This window comes from Myotis yumanensis, unplaced genomic scaffold, assembly GCF_028538775.1.
Source record: "Myotis yumanensis isolate MYYU_CA2020_CCGP unplaced genomic scaffold, mMyoYum1.0.hap1 SCAF_2, whole genome shotgun sequence".
Taxonomy (NCBI): domain Eukaryota; kingdom Metazoa; phylum Chordata; class Mammalia; order Chiroptera; family Vespertilionidae; genus Myotis; species Myotis yumanensis.
The window spans coordinates 95,399,045-95,423,471 of record NW_027223753.1 but is presented as its reverse complement, the minus strand read 5'-3'; the positions used below and the strand labels follow the sequence as shown (position 1 = coordinate 95,423,471).

The window sequence follows — 24,427 nt, the reverse complement described above, 5'->3', positions numbered from 1 at the left end:
TTTTCAGCAATAAGGATTTTTTTTCCTGTAAAGTATTAGAAGAAAACTCCTCGATATTTAAACTAACAAATAGTACATTTTGAAATTAGCTGGCAACACGGAATGAACAGGACCCAACAATGGGGACTTGGCTAATTTCAAAATTAGCCTCTGTAGATGGCTTTAGGATAGCATTTTGTCACTTATGTAGCACTGGACACATTTATTTTCTTGGCAAATGCCAGCATGGTATGTGCATCTGAAAGCTTGCATTTGGCATTTGCACGTCTGGTAGAAATGCTTGCTGTTTCCAAAGTTGTGTAGTTAGCCATCCTTTCTTCATCAGATTGCATGCAAACAAGCATGCATTTCACTATTTATCATTCCACACAGTTTGTGTCATTAATAATCAATGTTTGCAGAGGAATAAAGCTCAATTGTGCTGATGGCCCATAAGCTCTTGGCTGTTTCCTGTGGGGTCAGAAACAGGGGTCAGGAAATAAGAATGCCTTATAGCCCTGCTGGGCTCCCCTGAACTTTGATAGGTAAAGAAGGGACATAAGACTTTTTCTCTCCCACTCAGCTCCCCAGAGAGGAGCGTCAGTTTTTAAGGTGGAAGACCATTTGTTTTGTTCTTAATGGTGCAAAACCCCACAGAGGTCCTGACCTCTCTACTGGTTCAGGCTGCTTGGACAGACGGTCCAAGAGGGCCCAGAGGCCTGCACAGGGGCTCCAGGCTTTGGATACCAGTGGTCTCCCTCACTGTTAGTGGCACCTGAAGCAAGGCTGGTTGAAGTGACAGTTGCTTTCTACCTCCACACCACATCTTGGAGTTCCTGGGGAGGGATCCCATTTCCGTCTGAGACCAATTCCCACCACTGGATCCTGTCTGGTGTCGCAGGGTGTGCTCTTTAGACTCCTCTAGACTCATTTCAGAGCTGGTTCATGAAGCCATTAGCCCTTCCCACCCAGTCATAAACAAATGTCACTTTAGGGGCAAGATTGATGGTGGCCAAAGCTGGCCAGGCAGAGTACATTCTGCAAGGGCAGTCATTCCTCAGCAAGCAGGGAGCTCTGAGGGGAGGGAGAAAAGGGATCCAGAGATGTTGTCAGAGTGCTCACCCCACCAAGTTGTAGGGGGCAGAGAGCAGGCTAGCCCTCAGCTCAGGAGAGCTCCCAAAAAGCAAAGCCTAATTTATTCAGACAGTGGCCACAGGCATGACCTCCCACCCTCCCTACACACACACAGATTTGCCATGGACCCTAAATCCAGCTTCAGAAACCCCACTTTTCTGAAAGCTCCTGTTTCAATTTATAATGAAGCCAAGAGGTTCCTTGCAAACAACTTTTATTAATGGCTTCCCTTTGGTATTTGGGCTCTATATTCATAGCCAGAACTTTTGTGGCCTGATACCTCACTCCATCTCCCCTTTCTGAGTGTGAATCCAATATAATCATTAAGTTCTATGTCTCTTTGTGTCTCTGTCCCTCTGTCCATCTCTTTGTCTCTGACACTCGCACTTACCACTCTTTCTCCCAGGTCCCCACAGAGGCCTTGAGGCCCTGAAGTTTCTCCCTGTGTCCCACTCCAGTTGAGCTCTGGCCTGCAGGCCCAGGCACTGAGCTCTTTGGTGATGGGCTGGATGCAAGGGACAGAGCTTATTCCCAGTTCCCAGAAAGACCCGGTGCCCTAAGGGAGCAGGACTGGCAGGTTCCAGGTCTGAGTCAGGCGGGGAAAGGAGCAATACTTTATTAAATGAATTCCAACTCCAAAATCCATTCAGGAGAATCAAAGTGGCTTCTCCAGGACGACGCTCTAAAAGTGATTAGGAGTGGAAAATTGAGCAAAATGTACCATGTCCGCATTATTGGAAACCAAAATATGGTGTAGAGAGCAGAAGGCTGGACTTAGGACCTTTGTTGTGCCCCTTTCCCATCAAATCCTAGCTCCAAAGAAACCTTCTGTTTTATATTAATTTTTTTGTTGTTTACTTGATTTTTTTCCCCTCACTGATTTTTAATTTGCAGCATATTGAGCATATTATAGGAGATGCAGTAGGATCTGGAATTTCCTTGCATATAGGCCCTGGTCCTCCAGACAGGAGAGAAGGGTGGGGCTTCCACTACAAGCACAGCTCAAGAGGAGAGGTGGGTTCTGCATGGTCCTGACAGGGCCTAGCATGGCTTACAGCTCATAATCTCCCCAAAACCCCAGGGTTGCTTCCCCAGGACTCTTGCTTTTCCAGATGGCACCTCCCTCTGTTCTCCCAAAGAGCATCATCTTTCTCTGGTCAGTCCTTAGGTTCCTCAAAGCCCACCAGCCAGCACTGCTGGTCATTTGAACAAAACTGCCCACCCTCTTCTAGCTGTCTCTGCAGGTTGCTCCTAGGAAGACTCGGTGAGCTGCTCATTTGCCCACTAAGTTAACACAGTTGGTGCTACTTGGGTGGGCATGGGAGTGCCATTTGGGAGCCCAGGTTTAGAGCAGTGGGTGGGCAGCCAGGGCCAGGCTGTGCTGCCTATCTATTGACCTGGATGGTGGAACCGCAGGCAAGCCTGGGAATAAGGAGATGCCCCAGCACACAGGACCTTAGGGCCTAGGGACCTGAGGGGCTCTTCTGGGACTCAGAACTGGAGATTGAGGAATGAAGGGGTTTGCTGCAAGGCTTTAAGTAGAGAGAGAGAGAGAGAGAGAGAGAGAGAGAGAGAGAGAGAGAGAGAGAGAAAACTTCTTCCCCCATTACCTACCCCAAGGAAAAAGCAGGAAAACCAACACATTTAGCGCCATTAACCCTTAAGGCCTCCGCATCTCCTTCAGTATAAAAGTAGGTACCAGTGCTGGATTCGGGATCTTGTTAATGGCTATAGGGAGCACGTGTTTAGGCGCCCATGGATTCCTAAAAATCTGCCAGGAGAGGAAAACCGAAAACTTTGTCCTCCGAGTGGAGCAAAATCGGCATCTCCGACGGTGCACAGGGAGAGCCCTGGAGGCTGCGCAAGCTTCCACACCCTCAGCCCCTGTCTCACGGGGCAGCGGTTCTGGGGGGCGCGCGTCTCCTCCGGACAGCCCGCAGCGCCTCGGGGGCCTTTCCTGAGCCTGTGCCCGGCAGAGCTTCCTTGCATTTCTAATGGGGATTCTTATTATAACTAAGCACGGAGGACACCCGCCTTTCGGGTTGCGCCAAGAGGAGGAGTGTGGGCTAACCCGAGTGGAGGCGCCGCCAGAGCCTCAGTTCTGTGTCCGGGGACAGCCAGGGGAATTTGGCCCCACCACTGTTCCCACCGCCAAGGGCTGTCTAAGTGCTAGAAATTCCCAGATAGAACTCCGTGGGGTGCCGTCCTGGGTCGTCAGTCCCCCCCCCCCCCCCCGCGGGGCGTCCTGCACTCCCACGCCCACTCCCACTCCCGCTCTGGTTCCACGGAATATCCGGGAGGTGCAGGGCAGCGATGTACAGTAAGTGTTTGGTGACGGGAAATAATGCGACATTGCTCTGCATTTGCCCCTGGCTTCGGGCGGGCTATGACCTACTCAGTTCCCAGGAAAGAGTCCGTGGAGCCAGGGGCCTCGGGTGCCGCCGGATCACACCTCCCTTTCTTCCTGGCGCTGCCGGGGAGAAGTGGCACAACAGGAAAGCCTCGCCAGAAGGCCCGTCCCGGGCGGCTTCCTCACCATAAAAAGTCAGGCTCCAGCCGAGGTCCTGACCCCTTCCAAATATACATCCCCGCGCCCTCGCCGCCACGCCAGCGCGGGCCTCAGGCGGCGCGGCTTCCTCGCAGGCTGGCCGGCCCCAGGGCCTCCGGTCAGAGTGGTGGGAGTCGGGGAGCCCCAGTTTCAGTTGTCTCCCCCAGGTCACCAAAGCTCTCGTGCTGCGGACCTTCGGCTTTTCTAAGCGTCCATCCCGCGCGCACCCTGAGTGCAGCGGAGCACTGGCGAGGCCAGGACTATGGCTGTGGAAGGTGTTTTTGTTTTTTGTTTTGTTTTTCTTAAGGACACCTGACACCTGTCCATCACCCCCTCAGCTCCCCGCAGGTGCGCCTGGTGGGGAGAGCCGGCTGTCCGCGCCCCTACACGTGCGCGGGGCTTCCTCCCCGGCCTGGGCGGAGGGGCGCGCGGTGTGGGCCCGAAGTTCGCCAGTCCGGAGACCGGGAGGTCGCCCAGGGCTCAGAGCTAGGGAGGGGAGACAGGGCCATCGAGGCCTCCGCAGTCACCTTAGGGGCCCTGCAGCACTGCAGCAAAGCGGTCCCAGCGCCCGTGGCCTGACTCGATGGGCTTGCACACGGGCAGGCGCCTCAGTTCCCGAGTTTAAAGATCAAAAGGGGCAGCTGAGAACCTGGCGTCCGGGCGTCAGTTGTGTGTGACCCCTGACCCCGGAGGAAGGGCAGGAGACCGGGAGTAGGCGCGGGCTCTGGGCCTGGGGTCAGCACGCGGTCGTCGGCCTCCCAGCAGAGACTCCGGCTGAGGAAACCCGTGAGGGTGGAGGGGGGCCCAGCCATGGTATTCCTAAAGAGGCCGTGGAAGGTCTGGGGGATAGAGCACAGGCTGGAGTAGCGAGGGTGCGCTTTGGCTGCCTGCGGGAAGGCCCGCAGCTTGGGCCTGGAGGAGGGAGCGATGGCCACATAGGCTTGGAATGGCCGGACGTCCAGTCTCCTTAATAATCCTGATGGCACACACGTCAAAATGTGCTTCCCGCTCTCAGAGTGCACCGGAGGGAGAAGGAGGTCACAGCGAGGTCTTGGCCTGGAGCGTGCTTGGGGCAGGGCAGCAGCACCCCCAGGACTCCTGGAAGAAATCCGGCCCAGACCCCGGGGTTGGAAAGGACACTGTGAACTGTGGCAAACCTCCGGCTGCGGAGGGTGGGCTAGTCCCCAGAGAGGCTTCGTGTCCCAGTTGTCACTGCTGTTTGTGAAAATTTCCAGTGACTAAAACCCACAATTTCTGGGGATGTCGGTGGCATGTTGGAATATGTTTGTAACACATGTGCACACAGAAACACACGATATTTTTTAAAACCCAGTGGGGGTTCTCTGTACACCCCACTCCTCATTCCATGTTTTGAAGGCTGCAGTGCAGGTCGTGAAAAATAGATGAGTGTGAACTTGGACTTTTGGGATATGTCTTAAAACTGAGAATACCATAAAATACTTTCAACAATAAAGATTTAATTTAAAAAACCCACACATACAAGAATATGAGAATACCTGATTGGAATTCCCACAACAAACAAGATACTGGGGGTGCTTTGAGGCTTTTGGGGGGGGCTTACACATTTATTTGTAAAGTTTAAGGTTATTTTGAAATGAAATTTCAAAGTGCTGTCTCCTACTACAACCTTTAATAACACAGGGAAGGTCTCATTCGCCAGCAGCCAACCAGTGTGGCCAAGGTTCTCGGGAATCTTGGTGGTTGGTGTTGGTGATTAAAGGAGACAAGAGGAGCCTGAAGCAATTCCACAGCCTGAAATCAATGTCCTGAGGAGCCCCCTTACAGGGAGCATTATCTCCCAAGCTCTCCCCCTAAAGGTCCTGCAGTCTGCCAGGGGCCTTGGTTCTAAATAGCTATAGAGGTGTATCAGGCTTCTTATGCCTGACCTAGCTCCCTTCTAATTCCTTAATGACAAAGGGCAGCAGACAAAGCCCATGACAGTCTGGCAGGGAAGTCTGATGGAAAGTGAGGCTGCTGGGTGGCCCATGCATCCATGCACCTTGTTGCTCATCTGGGGCACTAAGGCGGGGTTGGACTGCTTTGCTATTATATTTGAGTGTACTAAAATTGTAAGTTTCTTAGTTTTCAACTTTAAAAAATGGAGATGGAACATATTTTATCACATCAAAAATGAATAGCCAAAGCTGGCAGAGCAGAAAAAAGGGGAAAATAAGTTCACTGAAACTGAATTGATATTTAAGATAAAATTGTCTTGAAGATGTCCAAATGAAATTCACAGCACAAAAAGACTCAGATTTGTTCTCTTTTTCTCCTTTTAAACACACTCAGTGAGGCTTAAAAGCCAAGTGGACCCCCACCTCCCCATTGAGGGTGCAGGAATAAAGAGAAGGTTGCAACCAAAAATACTCCTTGTGTCTTTCAGAAACTGATTCTCCAGACCATTTTGGGAAGAATAGTTTAACGTTATGGCTCCACTGGACTCCCATTAAACCCCTACCTAGGATCTGTCCTGGTCTTCACTGAAGAGCTTAGTATGCCTTTAGGCTAACAAGCCACAAAACACTGAATTGAATGGGGTCACTGCAAGCCCTGGAATGGTCTCTATGCCTGGGTGTGGGATGAGGTGGAGGGTTCAGGGGGTCAGAGGAGAAAAGGAGGTGCCTGTCTGTCAGGTCAAGGCTAAGGGGAACGTGTGTGAATGTGTTTATTTGTGAGTATGTGTGTGACAGTGTGATAGCAGGTTTGTGAGTTATGCTTGCAAGTGAGTGAATGTGTATGAAATGGCGTGTTGGTAGGTGTGTATTTGTGTTTGTGAGTGTTTGGATGTGTGTATTGAAGTCTGTGAGTGACAGTGTGTGAGTATGTAAGTGTGAGTGTGTGTGTATGTGTGCCCACCAGCCTGCCTCGTCCTGGAGGCCCAGTCTGCCAGGGACCATCTGTTTCCAATTAGCAGCATCCCGATTGGGAGAAGGCCCCATCCTGGGGCAGCTTCTGAGAAGGGGGCCGCTAGCTAGCTCAGGCCACCCTAGTTCTGCTCCATCAAAGCTGAGGCTGGCCCTGGCCAGTATGCTGTCGCAGCAACTCTGGGCAGCCACACAAAGAATCCTCTTTCCTGCCGCCAGCCTTTGGAGCCTGGGTCCTCCCCAGACCATAAACCTGCTGGAGACACATTCAGAAACAGTTCGCCCGCACTCACAGGAGATGGGCAAGGCTGGAAGTCCATTTGCTATAAAGTTTTACTTTGTTTTCCTTGGAGGGAAAGTGAAGGGAAGAAGAGCCCTGATTTAATTTGTTCTGCAGCAAAATAAGGCATTTCATGCAGAGGTATCCACCTGTATGCAGATCCTTGCTTGCTGCTGCAGATTCCATATGTTTGTGTGTTCACCTGCCATGGCTGTGCAGACACACTGTCCACAGCTCAAGAGCCCATGCCTGTGGTCCAAGCCAAGCCACCTAAATGATGCACTTAGTGAAACTGGTCAGTGATCCCAGGCCCAGATTTAAAACCTCCTTATTATAATTTCTAATTAATGCTGATGTAGTTGAAGGGCAGAGGACCCGGCATATATTAGGCACTTAATGTAAATTGGTTGAATGACTAAATCAAAATTAGATTTAAAAAGTGATGTAGCACTGAGAAGAGGTTGGAGGTAAGTATTGTGTAAGATTCTAGACCACAAGGGAAAGCATGGCTCACAGACCTCTGGGTAACCCAGGGGCTTCGGGGTGGAATGTTCCAACAATATTTACTTACCTTCAAGTTTCTTCTCCGAACCCCCCTCTATTTCTGAAGCCTTCCTTTGAGATGACTGGAGCCCGTGGGTTCTAATTATAGTCAGCAGAGACCAGAGCGTGTGAATGCCTCCTTTCTGCAGGAACAGGGTTTCCAAATGGGCTGGAGAGACTGGCTTATTGTCACTGGGAGGGAGACAAATGTCCAGGCAGAGACTTAGGAGGACACACCGGCAAAGTCAGCCTGGGCCCCGCAGGGCCTGCCTGCAGGGGCTCTCTCAAAAGCGAGCAGGCCTGCAGGGAGCTATTTCACTCCAAGCCATGGATCGAGGTTTTCTGTTTTGTTTTGTGGCCCTTATAGCTGCTTTTATAACTTGCAGAAAACATGGACACCAACTCCTCCTGCTGGTTTATAGAAAGGTCATTTTTAATCAGAAAAAAGAAAAACCATTTGAAAGCCTCACAATTTCAGCTGTCTAATGACATAATTTCAAGTAAAGTGAACATGTGATTAAAACATCTTTTGATTTCATAAAACCATTCAGAGAAGGCCTCAACAAAGGGAAAGTGGGCCAAACCGGACCGCTGCATCCTGTCCCGGCTGCTGCAAACCTGAGCGGCCACAGGCCTGCTGGCAAGACCACTGCTCAGTGGCTGCGGGGGGTCTCCGGCAGCTCTTGGAAGGGCGCGCCCCGCGCTCCTCCCTGGACCACTGGTGCGGCCCCCAAGGGCTGGTTCTGCCGGGACAGAGCCGGTGGGGCGGCTTGGCGCTGGGCGGCAACGCTCAGGCGTTGGGGTTGTTCCGCATGAGCTCCACGTCGGCGTCTACCATCTCCCGCACCAGCTCCTGGGATCAGAGACAAAGGGTGGGCGCTGAGGGTGAGGTTTCCGTCACTCTCTCCTGGCGACACCTCCACCCCCATGGCGGCTCCCCCCTGCCCCCTCGCTATCCGATCTGGGCACCACCGGCGCCCAGCTGCCCGCCAGGTGGCCACCCTCCCGCAGGGCCCACCCGGACTAGCTCTGTGGCGAGGGGGCCCACGGGTCCCACTGCGCAGGGGACACTTACATCAAAAGCGACCCGGGGCTTCCAGTTCAGCTTCTGTTTCGCTTTGGTGCAGTCTCCTTGCAGAAAGTCCTACGGGTGGAGAGAGAGAGACGGGCGTGGTCAGGGTGGCGGTCCCGAGGCCGACAGCATTCAAGGCTCCCGCTTCCCTCCACCAGGTCCCCGCCGGGCACATCGCCTTGGCTCTGGGAGCCGTAAATCTTGCGATGGTCGCGTTTAAGCAAGCGCTGCACAGCCGGGGAGGGCGTGACAGCCGTCCGTGCGCAGTCAGCACAGCCCTCGCGTCCACCGTCCACAGACGCTCCGTGACTTTACAGTATATACAGGAGTTTGACAGGGACGCTACTGTGTGAACTGTTTGGAATTACTACGTTTCTCAGGCAAGAAGAGGGAGAAGTGAGTGTCACCGTCCCCCAGCTCCTCCCCGTGCCGGGACGCCGCGCGCCCGCCGCTGCCACCAGCCGCGCTGCGCGGTGTGGGGATGCGGCCTGGGGCCGTCGCTCCAGGCGGGCGGGCGCCCCTCTCCTACCGGGGCCACGGTCACTCCGGCCGGGCGGCCCTTCCCGGCGGCTCCCAACCTCTCTGACTCTCTGGAGACCTCGGTTCACACTGCCACCGAGCACACCCCAGGCAAATAAAACGAAACCGAAGCTTCCCGAAGCAGCCCTGCCTACCAGGGGCACTATACACAGCGTTTCCTCTCCTGTTCGGTTCTGGTACGCTCTGTAGAAAGGCTCCTCTCCACCCACTAATGATGCGCATCGGGCAGTTTGCAAACGCTGCCTTGCTGGCCTCCCTCTGCAGTGTCACCTAACCACTCTGCTGCAGGATCAAGTTAATTTTCAAACAACTTCCAGCTCCTATGCGAGAGGCTGGGGCCGCCGTTTGTTTGATACTTAAGTTTCTCCTCCCATCAGATGGGGGCCTTATCAAAATACTAAAAAGTATGAAACTGTGTGCCCATGGCTCTGGCAGTCTGCTCCCTCAGCCACCAGGGCAGAGCGGAAACCAAACACACCAGGGCTTCTGAGAGTTTCCATCCATTTAAAACACTTCCTTGGAAGGAAAGCTTGCTAAAAGAAAACCAGAGGAGAATAAATTAATCCTGCATCTCAGCCCTCACTCACCAATTTCTTATTACAGCTCTCTAAAGAAAATTGAGATGAGAATTTCAAGATGATTTGCAAAAAGGGAGGGCAGAAGGAAAGAATGAGAAGGACAGAAGAGAAAAGACAAGAAAAAAGAAAGAAAAGTACTTGGCCATTTTGGTGGTAAGATAAACATTTAGCTCTTCCATGTACAAATGTATTCATCAAATAGTACACAAGATATGAGTACTCAAAACAGGAGAACTGTTTTGTGAAGGCAGTATGAAAACAGCCCAATTTTAAACAAGGTAAGTATCTCTTGAAGACACCATTTTCCCTACACAGGATATTAAAGAACAACTTAAAACCAGTCATATCAAGTGAAAGTAACAGATAATGGAGCTGCAACTGAGAGCCTCCCCCACAGATTTTCCTGGGAGTCCCCTGAGAGGAGCAGGCCTGGGGTGTGTTGTAGACCCACAGTGGGCAGGCCACCCGGAGCTGGGCAGGCCCTCTCTGCAGGGCATGCTGCACGCTCACCTTCACTAGAAAGCTACTTCTGAATATCTGTACTGTTTGCTTGAAATGGTATGCTAACAGGGTACATTCAACAACTCTCATTCTCAACCATCCATCATTACTTAGGGTTGAATAAATCAAACTCCCAAAGGCTTTTCATTTCACAATACACTGAAGTACCGATTTCCTCTCCGGAGTATTAATAATAGTAAAACAAGTTATTTCTGATGGCCCAGGCGTCCAGGACGAGGGAAGAGTGAGCTCATTCTTCAGGAAAAGTAGGGTACAAAAATTAATACTTAGCAATTTAACACAGTGCTGCTACATGGAACTGGAAATATAAGTGGAAAAACAAATGAATTTATTTCTCTTTCCCTTCCCTAAATAAGCTTGTATGTACTTCTACAATACTTCTGTTTTACTGTAAGAGTCACATAATGATGTTCATTCTTGTTCCCCAGAGGGAGCTGTGAAATGTGGCCTTAGGAGGCAACATGGCCCTGGAATTCTACAGCAGCTACACAGCCTGAAGAAACACGGTTGTTGTTTAATCACGCAACACTTGTTGTAAATCAACTAACGCTGCATAGGATGCAATTCATGACTCTTAACTTATAGTTAGCAAAACCCTAAAACCAACTCTGGCTTCAAGTAATCTCAGTAGGCTTGGGAAAGGGAGCTTTGTATTGTAATTATGTTTCCTGTATTTTTCTACAAGTAGCTCATAATATAAAAACAACTAGGGAACTACAATTAAGGAAAAAAGAAAAATGGTTTTCAAAAGCTTAGAAACAGACATTGCTACCATGCACTGTAAAAGTATTTCATTGAAACCGGAGACGCACCCAGTTAAACTTCCCAATTTAGTTTTGAGCCCAACTCCTACATTCCAGTCTAGCAGCTTACTTTAACCTCCTGCCAAGGCTCTGTCTCCCTGAAATTTAATTAGACCAAAAGACCTTGTGAAGGAAAAGGATGAGGTTCCATCAAAACAAAACAGCGGCTCACTGTGCCAGATGCAACTGAGCTGACATCTAGAGCAGTCCACGCGCTTGTGCCCAGTCAGCGTAGGGGAAGACTAAGGACACTTCACTCTTCCCGAAGGACTTTACTTTTTCCTGTGGCGTCCTTCAAAGAAAATATAAAGTAAATGATTTAGTCTGCAAGGTTTGGGGCACAGGGGGTCCTTAAAAGGTGGCATGGGAAAGGCCAGGCGTGGGAGCGCACGTGGCTCTGAATGACACGGGTGGGTGTGGAAACGCTCCTTTAAATAAGTCTTCTGCTAGCCCCAGAGAAATGAGATTTGGAAACTGAGTTCTTACAATGTAAGTGGTTCTTATAATGATGCCAGGAACCACTCTCCTAATAGGACTGTGTGGAGCAAGGGGGAGGGGAGAGGGAAATAAGGCCAAAACATATTTTACTTTTAGATTTCACAAACCCTCTCCGCTAGGGTGTGATCGGCTCCTGAGGACGAGGGAAGAGTGAGCTCATCTGCTGTGCTCTTGTCTCCTTTTCTGAAAGTTCAGTTCCTTTTTGTTTATGGGCTTAAAGCTACAGGATGACAACAGAGGCAGAGCTGAATTAAAGTGATGATTTTATGTGCAGTTTCCAAAATGGACCTGTGCACTGGGTGGTCTGGAACCTTTCTGTAGAAAAGACAATAAAGCTCTGGGAAAAATTTAAAGCATTTCTATGTGAATATGACATTTCCTGAGCTCCGGCTTCTGGTGTCTTCACCATTTCCATTGCTATGCCTTAGGTGAGCTATACAGTTTCAACATGTGATTTATTATTGTCAAATTCAATTAGGGTTAGCTGAGCATTTCATAGCAGCCAAACAGCATGAGCAAGAGAAAATGGATGTGCCCAGATGCCCAGAGCCCCCTCTTTTTTCTCAGAGTCCCTGACTACTGTCGACTTGTTTGACCTTTAGGAGTTGTCCTTTAACTCTTTGTCCAGGCATAAACCCCAAAGGCCAAGGCCAGTGGTCAAAGCAGCGAACAGCAGCCCAGCAGGAGGAAATGTTTTGCTGCAGCAATTTTTCAGGCTCTCCTGGCTTATGTTCTTGTTCCAGTGAACTGATAAAGGGCCAGACTAAATCCTGGAAAAATCATTAAGCCAGTTTCTGAGCCCACATAGTTAACACAAAGTCCAGAAAAGTAGAGAGCATGCCGTGCCACTATCTTCTACTCTGACTATAATTTTCTCTCCTCCTGTCCGGGCACCTTTTCACCTCCATCAAGATAACACCACATCTTTAAATGATGCTGGCTAGTTTTCTTTCCTTCCCCCAATCTTATTTTATTTTGATTATTATTTAACACATATAATCCCTTTGAAACCCACCCACTTCTAAAATCATTGTAGGGAATGTTATTAAATAGATTATATCACATATCTTTCAAAGTTCACAGTCTCATTTTTTTTTCCTCTTTCCCTGAGGTTGCATTGGGAAAATTTTAATATTTATTTCAAATTATGTGTGGGATACCACATTTCCTACAGGTCTGCTTGTAAAGTTTGCAAAGGACATCTGTTTAGGTGAAGAAACATTTTAAGAGTGTGAGCTCTTTCGGCAGGATGTTAAATTTCTAATGTGCACACTGAGAGAGATTGACTCCATGCTGTAAATAAGGAGATGTACAGACAGATGTTAATGAGGAAGATTAAGACTGGGGAGAACCCTGCTTAAACACCGTCAAGAAGCTAAGCTCTGCAGCAGGAGCAGCACTTTGCATTCATTTCTTTCCTGCCACTTTTCTTAAAAAAGCAAAATTGCAGACTAGCTCAGGCTCCAAGGGAATAAAAGAATGCCAATGAATTTGGTTCTTGATCTAACTTTATGCTAATGGAGAGTAAGCAGGAAAGATTTACTCTGGTGAAATGCTCTTTTTAGAAAGACAAAACTGCTAAACAACAACAACAACCCATACCCCCAAAACTTCAGTAAAATGGAAAAAATTCCAAAGCACATCCCACTCAACATTCAAGACATGCAGCTGAGATAATAATGGGGAGGGGGCAGGGGGAGGAGTCGGAAAGTTCCCTAAGAAAGTTTGCTATATAATGTCTCATTGCTCGGCTTAAACTCGGTGCTCACAAATGTATCCTTTGATTGAAACCTTCCTAGAGAGAGTGAGTCTCAGAGCAGTGAGAAGCACAGTGGTCTTAATAACAGTGATGAGCACTTCCCTTCTTTCTCCCTTTACTGCTGTATTTCAGCACAAATTGAAGTTGAAGCCAGGCATCGCCTTTAATGACAAGGGTCGATAAGAGACAAGGAGAAAACAGCGGGCTGTCTGGTCTGCTCAGGAAGCCAGACTCAGTGGGACTGTCCATCAGCAGGGCTGACAGAATGCCTTCGGAGCACAAACAATGTGGGCTCAACCTCAGGGAAATGGAGTCAGTCAGCACCGGTTCCAACAGTGATCCGACAGTGCAAATAAAGTGGCAAAGGGAGGAAAGCAGAGCGTGCAGGCCCTGCATGGTCCCCATCCTCAGTTACTTGGCAGCGGCCTCTGGGAGCCAGGGGCACAGGGCTATAGAGGGTGCCCTGGACTGAAACCGGGCTGAGCCCTCATGTAGCAACACTGTCACCTCTGCTGGTGGCCTCACATGTGAGCCCCATCAGTTAGAACTCAGGATATATTGTCCTGACCTCCCAGGAGTGCCTGAGGGGGTCTCTAGATTCTGTGACCCCTTGCTTGATCTCATTTTTCTTTGCTGGGAACCACTTATTTACAATTGGTAGCATTTGTCATTTGGAATCGGTAGCTATTAAGAGCTATCAAACAAAGGGATAGAAATCCATGCATATGTACACCCCGGACACTGATGGAAAGGCCTGCCTAGCATGGTAGAGTGTTCTTGGAAAATGAATGAGAACATTATCTTCCTTATGTGTCCACTTGTAAATAAAGCCTAATGTGGCTTTAAAAAGTATTTACTTTATAAAGGGAGAACCTGGTGAATGACATATTCAGTGCAGCCTTCATGTAGATAATCTTTGATTCACTTGTATTTTTAAAATGTGGTTAGCATAAGAAGGGAAATGTAGTTAGGCAAAAAGGGCTCTATAAAGCATACAGACAACACAAGTATATAGGGGAATTGTAGGACACAAACATTTTAACTTCCTTTACAAAATATTCTGGAGAAAGTCCTTTTGAGTAGACATGCTTGAGATGTGCAGAGATGAGGACAAGGGTCCATTCCCTTCTGTGGACACACAGGCTGCACACAGATGCCACTGCAACCCAGCATCTGTCCCCGACAGGGCATCCCTGGAGCAGGATCCCAGGAATACACTGGCCTAGGGCACCCTCTGGCCTGCGCGCCTTGGAGCCTGTCCTGTCCACCAGCTTCGGGCCCAAGAGCTAAGCAGAGAGGAGCATCTCTCAGAAGCTGTACCTCGTAGCTTTTGGGGAGCTCTCTACTCACAGGTAATAGGTTGCTTTAAATAAAATAAGCAAATGAGATTTGGGGGGTGTAGTCTTACGTCATACACATTTATGAGGTACTAAGTCTTTCTCTACCTACTCTACATCTATCATAATTGTAGAGTTGAATTTCTGGGTGCCTGGTGCTCACGGGAGTATCAGCCTGGGGAAGGCTACATTAAGTACTGTGGCCAGGGCTCCTCGATTCTGTTTCTCCCCTGATCTTCACCCTGCCCAGCTGACATGGCGCTGATTCACAGCCAGCGCAGGGCCAGCTAATGAGGGGAGATAAGATTGTTAGTGACCTCAGTGTTCCAGGCTTCAAAGCCAGCACCATCTTTGTCGGAAATTACTGGTTATGTTAATGACTGGATCAGGGTGTAAAGCTCTGCCCGTGCTGGTAGGAGGTGGCACAAACCCCGAGGAAAAGAGATAAAGCACCTTTAAGTGGACTGATTGAGATCATTGTGACATAATTGGCAAGTGGCAATCTGGAGCTTGAGAGGCAGGCTGCTCCTCTTTTGCCACTTAGTGATTTTATCCTCAGAGCATTTCACATACATCAGCTAATTAACCTCCAGTCACACTCACAGTGCAACTCAGGAGTTCTGCATGTTCAGGTGGCCTCTCTGTAGGGTGAAAGCACCCCACAAAGTGACTGAGGGGTGACAGCCTTTAGAAAAGCTTTCCCCACTCCCTTTGAACATTAGTTCTGAAGAATATTGTAAATAATATGAGTGCCTCCATAATATAGATGGGATATTTTTTCCTTTTGGAGTTTTCCTCAATTTATATAATACATTAGGCCATTCAGATTCAAGAAACCGCACTTCAGTAATCCTCCCTCCTACCTCTCATCCTGCCATTCACCATCCTTCTCCCCAAAACAGAAATGACATGACACGGTCATTCACAGGTACATCCGTACGTTCACTCAGCACTCATTCCCTCAGTAACTTCTTAAACTCTAGGACTAACCATCACATCCAAATTCTTGATTTTAGGTTGTTTCTCTGGGCACTTTCATATTTGAGGGAGAATTAAGACAGCTACTATGATATTTGTTAGTAAGGTTTTTGAAAATCAAGGAGAAAAGGTGAATATTGAGATGAATTTTTAAGTTTTCTATTATCTTATTTATTCATTCACTTGGTTTCCTATTATCACGGTTAATAGAGAGTTTTACCAGGCTGTTGGGTATCTGTGCTACATGTCTAACTGACATTCTTTCTTTCTTATCTTTGTAAGAGAAACATAACCCTATACCTGAATGCATCTATAGAGACATTTAAATTAAATAATTTGATTAATGTCATAAAGTAGGGTTTTGGGCTGAAAGCCAGGATTTCTGGTGCTTAGTCCAGCATGCTCAATGCTCAATAGGACAATCCCTCCCTAGAAAGTACTTAAACAATATACTCTATGCTACATTAATGAGTAGCAAACAGATTTCTACTTAATATAGACGACATCAACATAGAAATATCAACATGCTCTAATGCTGAATGAAAGGGATGGACAGAGAAGAGCATACACTGCATGATTGGAGTGTGGGAAGTTCTAGGAAGGGCAGTCAGATTGATGGTGATAGAAATTTGGTTGGGGAAGAGGATCAACAGGGAAGGAACTTTTGGGTGATTGTTTTTATATTGATAGGCATGTAGGGTTCGTGAGTGTATGTATTTGTCAAAGTGGATCAAACTATACAGTTAAGATCTGTGCATTTTACTTCCCATCAATTATATGTCAACTAAAGGCCCAGTACACAAAATTCGTGCGGGGGGGCGGGGGGGGAGAGGAAGAGGTCCCTCAGCCCGGCCTGCACCCTCTCCAATCTGGGGCTCCTCGGGGGCAGTCGGACATCCCTCTCACAATCTGGGACCGCTGGCTCCTAACCGCTCACCTCCCTGCCTGCCTGATTGCCCCTAACCGCTTTCTGTTAAGGCTAGCTATTGGTGCTTTTCTCATTAAGTTGCAGGAAAAGCTATTACTTTAATTTCTTGTAGTAACAATATGGGTGAAAATGTAATATTTTTAAGTGGGTTGTCTTACCTTTTTTCTTTCCTAGTTATATGTTACTTTCACCCTGCCCTCCAAACCAACTCTATTTTCAGGTCATCATTTTCTGAATAATGGTGAACAGAGTATACAGGATTTTGTATTCTGCTTTCCTTCAATTATTGTAATCATTGTGCATGCTCTTGGTTGTTGCCAAACATTTACTGCTTTAGATGCTGGGGAAGCCACTGTGGACAAGATGAGGCCATTCTTGTGAGCTTGTGTTCCAGTAGGGAGAGACAGCCAAGAGCACAGGAAGTGCGAATAAGACCATTTCAGCGATGGAGGAGTGCCAGGCAGAAGGCTTCAGAGGAAGTGAGCTTGATGAAGAGTGGGAGGGTTGGGGGGGAAGGCCTTCCTAAAGAGGTAACATTTGATCACAGAGTTGAATGACAAGAAAAAGATAGTCCCAGGAAGACCTGGGGTAGGAGGGCCTTTGTTGCAAAGGCCTTAGGGAGCAATGTACTCATCTGAGGAGCAGAGGGAAGGCCACTGTGTCTGGACACAGTGATAGAGGGGGGGTCAAAGCCCAAGAAAAAGTTGGAGATGGTCAGTTGGATTGTGTCTGGCCTTCTAGGTAATCCCTATCACAAGGCCCAGGCCTTTGTAGGCAAAGCCAGGCTGTCATAAGACTTTATTCTCTAGTCACCAGCTATCCCTTGAGCACCTGTGGCTGGTAGGACAGTTATAAACCAGCTAAGTCAACTTGATGGAGCTCAAAAGTCTGATTTTTTTTACCCTAATGTAGATTTTGAAAGTAACTATGGGACTGACTTCTAGCTATGTTTTAAAAAGGGTGGATTAGGGGAGACCGGGAAGATGGCGGCATAGGTAAACACCGGAGACTGCCGCCGTGGACAACCACTTCAAAAATACAACTAAAAGTCGGAGCGGACATCAACCAGAACCACGGGAAGGCTGGCTGAGGAGAGTCTCTTCAACTAGAAGCAAAAACAACAGCATTGCGATGCTCAGCGGAGGCGCAGTGTGGAAAATTTAAAGGTACGGCGGTGCGGTGGTGAGGGTGCGCGCGCAAAGCGGGCTGGCGGCTGAGGGTGCGATTGTCGTTTTCAATCAGGAGAAAGTCTCAGACTCTGGGCTACAGATCCGGGCGAGTCTCTAGGGACCCAGACTCAAACGGGAGAAGCGGGACTGTCTGGCTACGGCCCCTCCGAGGTTTGCAGCGGTTGTTGGGACAGAGAGGCAGAGCCCCTGGGGACGGACTGAGAGCGGCCATAGCTGCTCCCTCCCCCCGCCCTGTTGAGCCCGCCCCGCCCAGGCCCTGCGCACAACCATTTGCCGACCGCCTCAGGCAAAGGCTGGAATAACGCCTCCCCAGAAGACAGACGTTTTCCACAGCTGATTCCTACAGCCAGTCGGCCTGGTGGTCAAATCCCTCTAGTGTTAACTACAACAATTAAGGCTTGGCTAGAACAAGACTGCGCACAGAGACCACAAGGGGGGGTACCAAGAAAGCATATAAGATGCGGAGACAAAAAAACATGACAGAAATGGAGGATATGGAGCTAAGAATCGCAATTTTGAGGGCTTGCCATAAATTTGTGCAGAGCCTCACGAAAACTAATGAGACCCTCGATGCTACGATAAAGAAATTAGAAAGTAAGCATACACAGACTGAAATAAAGAATATTATACCCAATAGCAGACCAGAGGAGCACAAGAATCAAACCAAAGATTCGACAAAAAACACCCAATTGGAAAAGCAAAATGAAAAAAGAATCCGAAAGTGTGAGGATAGTGTAAGGAGCCTCTGGGACAGCTTTAAGCGGTCTAATATCAGAATTATTGGAGTGCCAGAAGATGAGAGACAGCAAGATATTGAAAACCTATTTCAAGAAATAATGGCAGAAAACTTCCCCCACCTGGAGAAAGAAATGGACTTACAGGTCCAAGAAGCGCAGAGAACCCCAAACAAAAGGAATCCAAAGAGGACCACACCAAGACACATCATCATTAAAATGCCAAGAGCAAAAGACAAAGAGAAAATCTTAAAAGCAGCAAGAGAAAGAGGCTCAATTACCTACAAGGGAATACCCATACGACTGTCAGCTGATTTCTCAACAGAAACTTTGCAGGCCAGAAGGGAATGGCAAGAAATTTTCAAAGTGCTGAATACCAAGAACCTACAACCAAGATTACTTTATCCAGCAAAGCTATCATTCAGAATTGAAGGTCAGATAAAGAGCTTCACAGATAAGGAAAAACTAAAGGAGTTCATCACCGCCAAACCAGTATTATATGAAATGCTGAAAGGTATCCTTTAAGAAGAGGAAGAAGAAGAAAAAGGTAAAGATACAAACTATGAACAACAAATATGCATCTATCAACAAATGAATCTAAGAATCAAGTGAATAAATAACCTGATGTACAGAATGAACTGGTGATTATAATGAATCAGGGACATAGAAAGGGAATGGACTGACTATTCTTGGGGGAAAAGGGGTGTGGGAGATGCGGGAAGTGACTGGACAAAAATCATGCACCTATGGATGAACTCAGCGGGTGGGGAGTGAGGGTGGAGGGTGGGGTGGGAGCTGGAAGGAGGGGAGTTATGGGGGGAAAAAAGAGGAACAAATGTAATAATCTGAACAATAAAGATTTAATAAAAAAAAAAAATAAAAAGGGTGGATTAGTTAGTTTTGCCCAACATGCTCCACCTCTAATGCAGAACTCTTTCCCCCCGAAAAACCTGCCACTCTTTGATGTGTCTGGGCTGTCCAACCTAGAAACATCTGTTACTCTTGAAGGGCTCAGGTCTGGGACACAGAGCCCAAGATTCTGGGGCCAGAGGTCAGGGACCTGTCCTGCTGCTCTGGCACCTCCTGGGGTGTGAGGTGGAAGCACTATTCCTCATATGGCCAAATGGGGACACATTGAGCCTCCTGAGGGATCCTGAGACTGTGTCCCACCTGCACCTCCTCCTGCGTTAGCAGGATCCTGGCTGGAGTAAAACGGTAACCACAAACTTGCTGACAAAGGAGGAGCCCCTCTCTTCTCCACTAGCTCTCAAAAGAATGGACACAGCACTGACACTTGCTTGGGTGTTTGAAAAGTTTTTAGCAAATTATCTCTCTCAGTGTGTGTTGTATAAATATCTGCTCATCTATAGAGAAAGACGTGCTTTACTTCAACACTCAGTCCTCTCTCAGCCCACTACAGAGTATGGAGTTGGACTGGTTCTTAGCCACTGGAGGGCTCTGAGAACTGCAGGCATATAGCACCTGGCCACTATCAGACTCACTCTGGGTGCTGTGCTGGGTGAGAGATGGACTGTGGAGGACGGGGGACCAGAGGAGGCAATGGTCACAGAGGTGGGGAGGGATGGTGGCAGCGGGAGTGGTGAGAATGGGAAGATGGAAAGAAATGGATAAACTCGGCACTTATTTGGAGGCCCAGTGGAAAGAGGACTTGCTGATGGACTATATATGAGGTGAGGGAAAGAGAATTCATAGAGAACTAATCGGATTTTGACTTGAATGAGAACCTTTTTATTGTTTTCAAATACACTGTATGAATTTACAATGCTACCAGCAAAGTATGAGTATAACATTCTATCACAGCCCACCGGCATTTGATACTATCTTCTTTCCAAGGAAACCTTTCATTTTTATGATTATGAAAGAGACTCTTTGAAAAGATTCCTTTTATAACATTACCTATGATCTCTTATACCACTTCACAGAACATACTGTCTGGTTTTGAATCTTGACTTGATGCCAAAGGTACTTAGATGAGGAAGTCCCATAACTCAGAGAAAGTCACCAAATGTCCACAGCCCAGCTTTAATCTTGGGAAAGGCAGGTGCAGGAAAGGAAGGTGTGGGAAAGGCAGCTGCAGGAAAGGCAGTCACCTGTTCCCGACCCTCGCCAGTAGATAGCCTTGACCGTGTCTTAGGACAAGCAAGTGAAGGGTTAAGTCACACTGGGTCCACTCTGCTTTTAATCTATGACTGCTGTGGGAGGAAGTCCGAGAGGCAGCCTTTCACATGACATCATAAAAGCCTGATTTATCACCAGCCACCAAACATCTAGAAAATCATAACATCCTTTCAGGAAAACACAGTGGAAAATAATCAGGCTGGCTTTGATGAAAGCTCTGGGGGGACTCCCAAGTGTAACACTGTGCACAGTGACCCTGGGCAGGTGCCCTGCCAGCTCTCAGGGTGGCCTGTGCTGACAAGGCCAAGAGGCCTACTCCACGGCTGCCCAGAATGAAGTGTGGCCTCATGGCTGAAGATAAAGCAAGAGCCCGACCACACTTGCTAAAAAGACACTTCAGTGTATATGAGGATGCTTTGGAAGTCACAGCTCTGTCCAGATATGAGAAATTATTGATGGCAGAATATACAAATCACATTCTTGTTCCGTAATCCACCACCACAGAGGTAATGCCAGGCACCCTGGATTTGCTCGGTTCTGGCCATCCTGGGACTATGCTTGGGACACTGCTCAGCAGTTAGCAGTACACCGCTGCGGAGTCACTCTTAATAACTATGGGGGAGAAGAGTTGACAGAGAAGAGACACCCAAAGTGTCAGAGAAAATACAGGGGTGAACTCCTTCTGCCATAGGGAACTGGCCCAGGAATGTTTGCATCTCTGTATTGTTCATCTTGCTCAGTAATTTGATAAAACCACCAGGCAGAAACCTTGTCTTCTTTGATGTGTGTGATGGGCTTTGCAAATAAACACAGGAAAGAGGGACAAAGGCAGACTGGAGTCTTAGATGGTTCTAGAATTCTGGCCACACCACTACAAAGGCCCATTAGCACAGATGTAGGCCAATCTCTTCAAAGTGACACCAGCTATGACGTGTTAGGATCTTGAGTTTGCGGAAGAGCCATGCTCTGAAGATTGAGCCAGGACTGATGAAGGGTGAGTCTGGGCTGGAAGGGTGCTTTACTCCTGCACCTCACATACAGAGTCTGTGTGTAGGATCAGATACTCGTGTGAGTAGCCCCACGAAGGCTCCTGGGAGGTAGGACCTCGGTGTGGCCACCATGGAGGAAAGAGCCTCTAGGCCGGAGGAGCTCAGAGCGTGGGCCCTGACACGACCAGCCTTGAAGAGTGGCCACCCACTGCCACCTAAAGCCACCCTGACCACACCGCTGTTCCATCCTCCCAAGTTTGATTTCATTCATTTATTTATTTATAAATATATTTTATTGATTTCAGAGAGGAAGGGAGAGGGAGAGAGAGATAAACACATCAATGATAAGAGGGAATCATTGATTGGCCGCCTCCTGCACACCCACACTGGGGATCAAGCTTGCAACCCGGGCATGTGCCCTTGACTGGAATTGAATCTGGGACCCTTTAGTCCGCAAGCCAACACTATCCACTGAGCCAAACCAGCTAGGGCCCAAGTTTGATTTCTTAACTGGAAAAGCCTGCCTGTGCCTGATCTCCCCCAGATTCTGTCCAAGGAACAGGAGTGACAGGAGGTGAGGCCTCACTGTGGCTTGCAGCTCGAGCTCTCCTCATCTGGACACCTGGGACCGGCCGGACCAGAAGAATCTCAGGCTATTTTGTAGGCTTCAAGTGCCACCAGGAATGGCCATGATGACACCTTTGTATTTATGAGCAGCTGACACACCAAACAGGGCCCACTTACTCAGAAAGGATTCTTTCCTCTGTGCCTTCAAAACCACGAGCCCAGGAGATGCCCAGAGCACTTCCCTGGCAGATCCAAGCTTCAGGCGGATTCTTCCAGGAACCATCGCTTTCTAGGATGGCAAGGAACACCAAGAGACTCCCGAAGTGGGAATTTTGTGAGCTTGGGAAACTTCCGAAGGACCTTTGCTCAGAACACCCTTTTCTATGAGAAGACTTCAACTCACAGAATTCAAAAGAGCCGTCTGGTTTTATTTATGCCACTGCCATGACTGCTACTAACAGAAAATAGAAAGACACTGCTCCTCAGGGGCACAGCTTTCAGTTCCAGCCTCGGCACGAAGGAGACCACTCTGGACCTGGATGTGAGGAGAGAGTCTGGGGAATACGGGCATCTAAAGACTTTACCCAAATCTATGGAGTTCCTGAGTTTGATAGCGAGAGTTCAGAAAGGGATGCCTCAAATGACCACCATAGTAGTAACAGTAGTAATGATCATAACAGTTATCACAAAAACAACAGTCACATAGCACTTACTATTTAAAAAGGACCCTCCAACCTATTTTTCTCATGCAATCCTGGCAACATTCAGTCATTCGTGCACCCAATAGCTACAGTCTCCTGGTCCTCCAGTTCAAGGTCCAGCAGTGGAGACTGACAAGCCAATGGCAATATCTGATGCAGGTCACAGTGCAGGGTAAGTGACAGAGAGCAGGTGAACAGAGAAGGGGGTCAAAATGTGTGTAGGGGGAGTATGGAGAGGGTTGAGACTTGAAGGGGACAGGAGAGGGGAGGAGAATGAGCTCTGTGGTGGGACTTAGAAGTGTCCTGAGCCAAGCATGTCACTGAAGTGCTTGCATAAATAAGTAATGGGAGGACTCATCTAGAACTGCCCCCTCCCCTAAGTGCTAGGACTAAGCTAGCACTCGCAGAATACACAAGAGCTGTCTGGTCTTATTTATGCCACTGCTATGACCGCTACTAACAGAAAATAGAAAGACACCATTCCTCAGGGGGCACAGATTTCAGTCCCAGGGCCTTGGCACGAAGGAGACCACTCACAGTGGTACAGAGGAGGGAACCACAGCCCAGCAGGGCCCAGAGCAGATGTTCCCTAAACTGGGTCCTGAAGCCTGAGTGAGATGTAGGAAAGCAAAGTGAAGGGCATAGAGATGTTAGAAAATCTTCCAGAATTGCAGTTTGGGATGGCTGGGGGCAGGTGGAGTAAAATTTCCCCCTCTGCTGGGTGCAGACCCCCAGGCGCCCAGCAGTCAGAATTAGTTTAGCCTGAAATTTGGAGTGAACCTAGCTGAGTCCCCATTCCACCATTTATTAGCTGGGGTTTAGTTTCCTCATTTATAAAGTTGTTCAATTTTATCTACTGATAATAAAGATTAACAATAATATAAGTGCTTAGAACAGTGCCTGGTTTTAAAAAGGTGTGGCTCAACATATGTTATGGCTCTATCAGGGCCTGAGGATCAAGCAGGATCCCTCAGATGGATATGCAAGCCTCTGTGCCAGTTCTCCAATGCCACTGCCCACCACCCCCACACAGAAACCGTTAATGAGAGCAACCGGCAGCGTCTTTCACACACTGTCTGTTTCCGTAGCCTGCAATATTCTTGTTCCTCCTCTTTCTTTACGTAAACTACACCCCTATAAAAGCACTTGGGCTTTGGGGTCACAGAAAATTAGGCTGGAATTCTAGATTCACCACTGGCTAGATGAGTCTCAGTCACCTCATTTGTACCACAACCTGGAGCTGTGGCAAGGATGTGGTGTGTTGAGTGGTTGTCACTAAGGCATCCACATATGCTCATTATCCTCCCCCCTCACATCCCTCTTCAAGTCTCAACCCTCTCCATATACCCTGAACTTATCCCAACCTTCTTCTCGGTTATACCTACTCTCCCTTTGCATCCCCACAGCACTGGCAAACCTGCCAGCACAGCTGTCAAGGAGACCAATGGACAGGCAGCTCATGCCTACTCTGGGTGCGGGCAGTAAACCCACCAGCCGGGAAGAAGCCAGGTCATGATAAGAGCCATGATGAAAATAGAACCGCGTAATGGAGGTTAAGAATGTTGACGAGGTGCTGGTTAAGCAGCCATGATTGACAAAAGAGGAGCCAGCTATGGGCGGCGACCCAGGGAATGTGTTGTAGGGGGAAGGGAGACAGCTGGGCTGACCATAGGTGGCAGAGGGATGGCTGGCCAGAAATCCCAGAATTTCAGTCATCATTGAG

General features: G+C 48.4%; 1 protein-coding gene across 1 annotated transcript in view; it reads right to left on the bottom strand.

The window, feature by feature from the left end:
• Positions 1-7,778: 7,778 nt before the first annotated feature.
• GMDS (GDP-mannose 4,6-dehydratase) overlaps positions 7,779-24,427 on the bottom strand; it is a 664,099-nt gene continuing 647,450 nt past the window's right edge. The window contains exons 10-11 of the mRNA XM_070403469.1: positions 8,445-8,513; positions 7,779-8,222 (exon numbers count right to left, since the gene is read on the bottom strand). Of these exons, the coding sequence (XP_070259570.1) occupies positions 8,160-8,222; positions 8,445-8,513 (132 nt within the window). The 3' untranslated portion in view covers positions 7,779-8,159. The remainder of the gene's footprint in view (positions 8,223-8,444; positions 8,514-24,427) is intronic.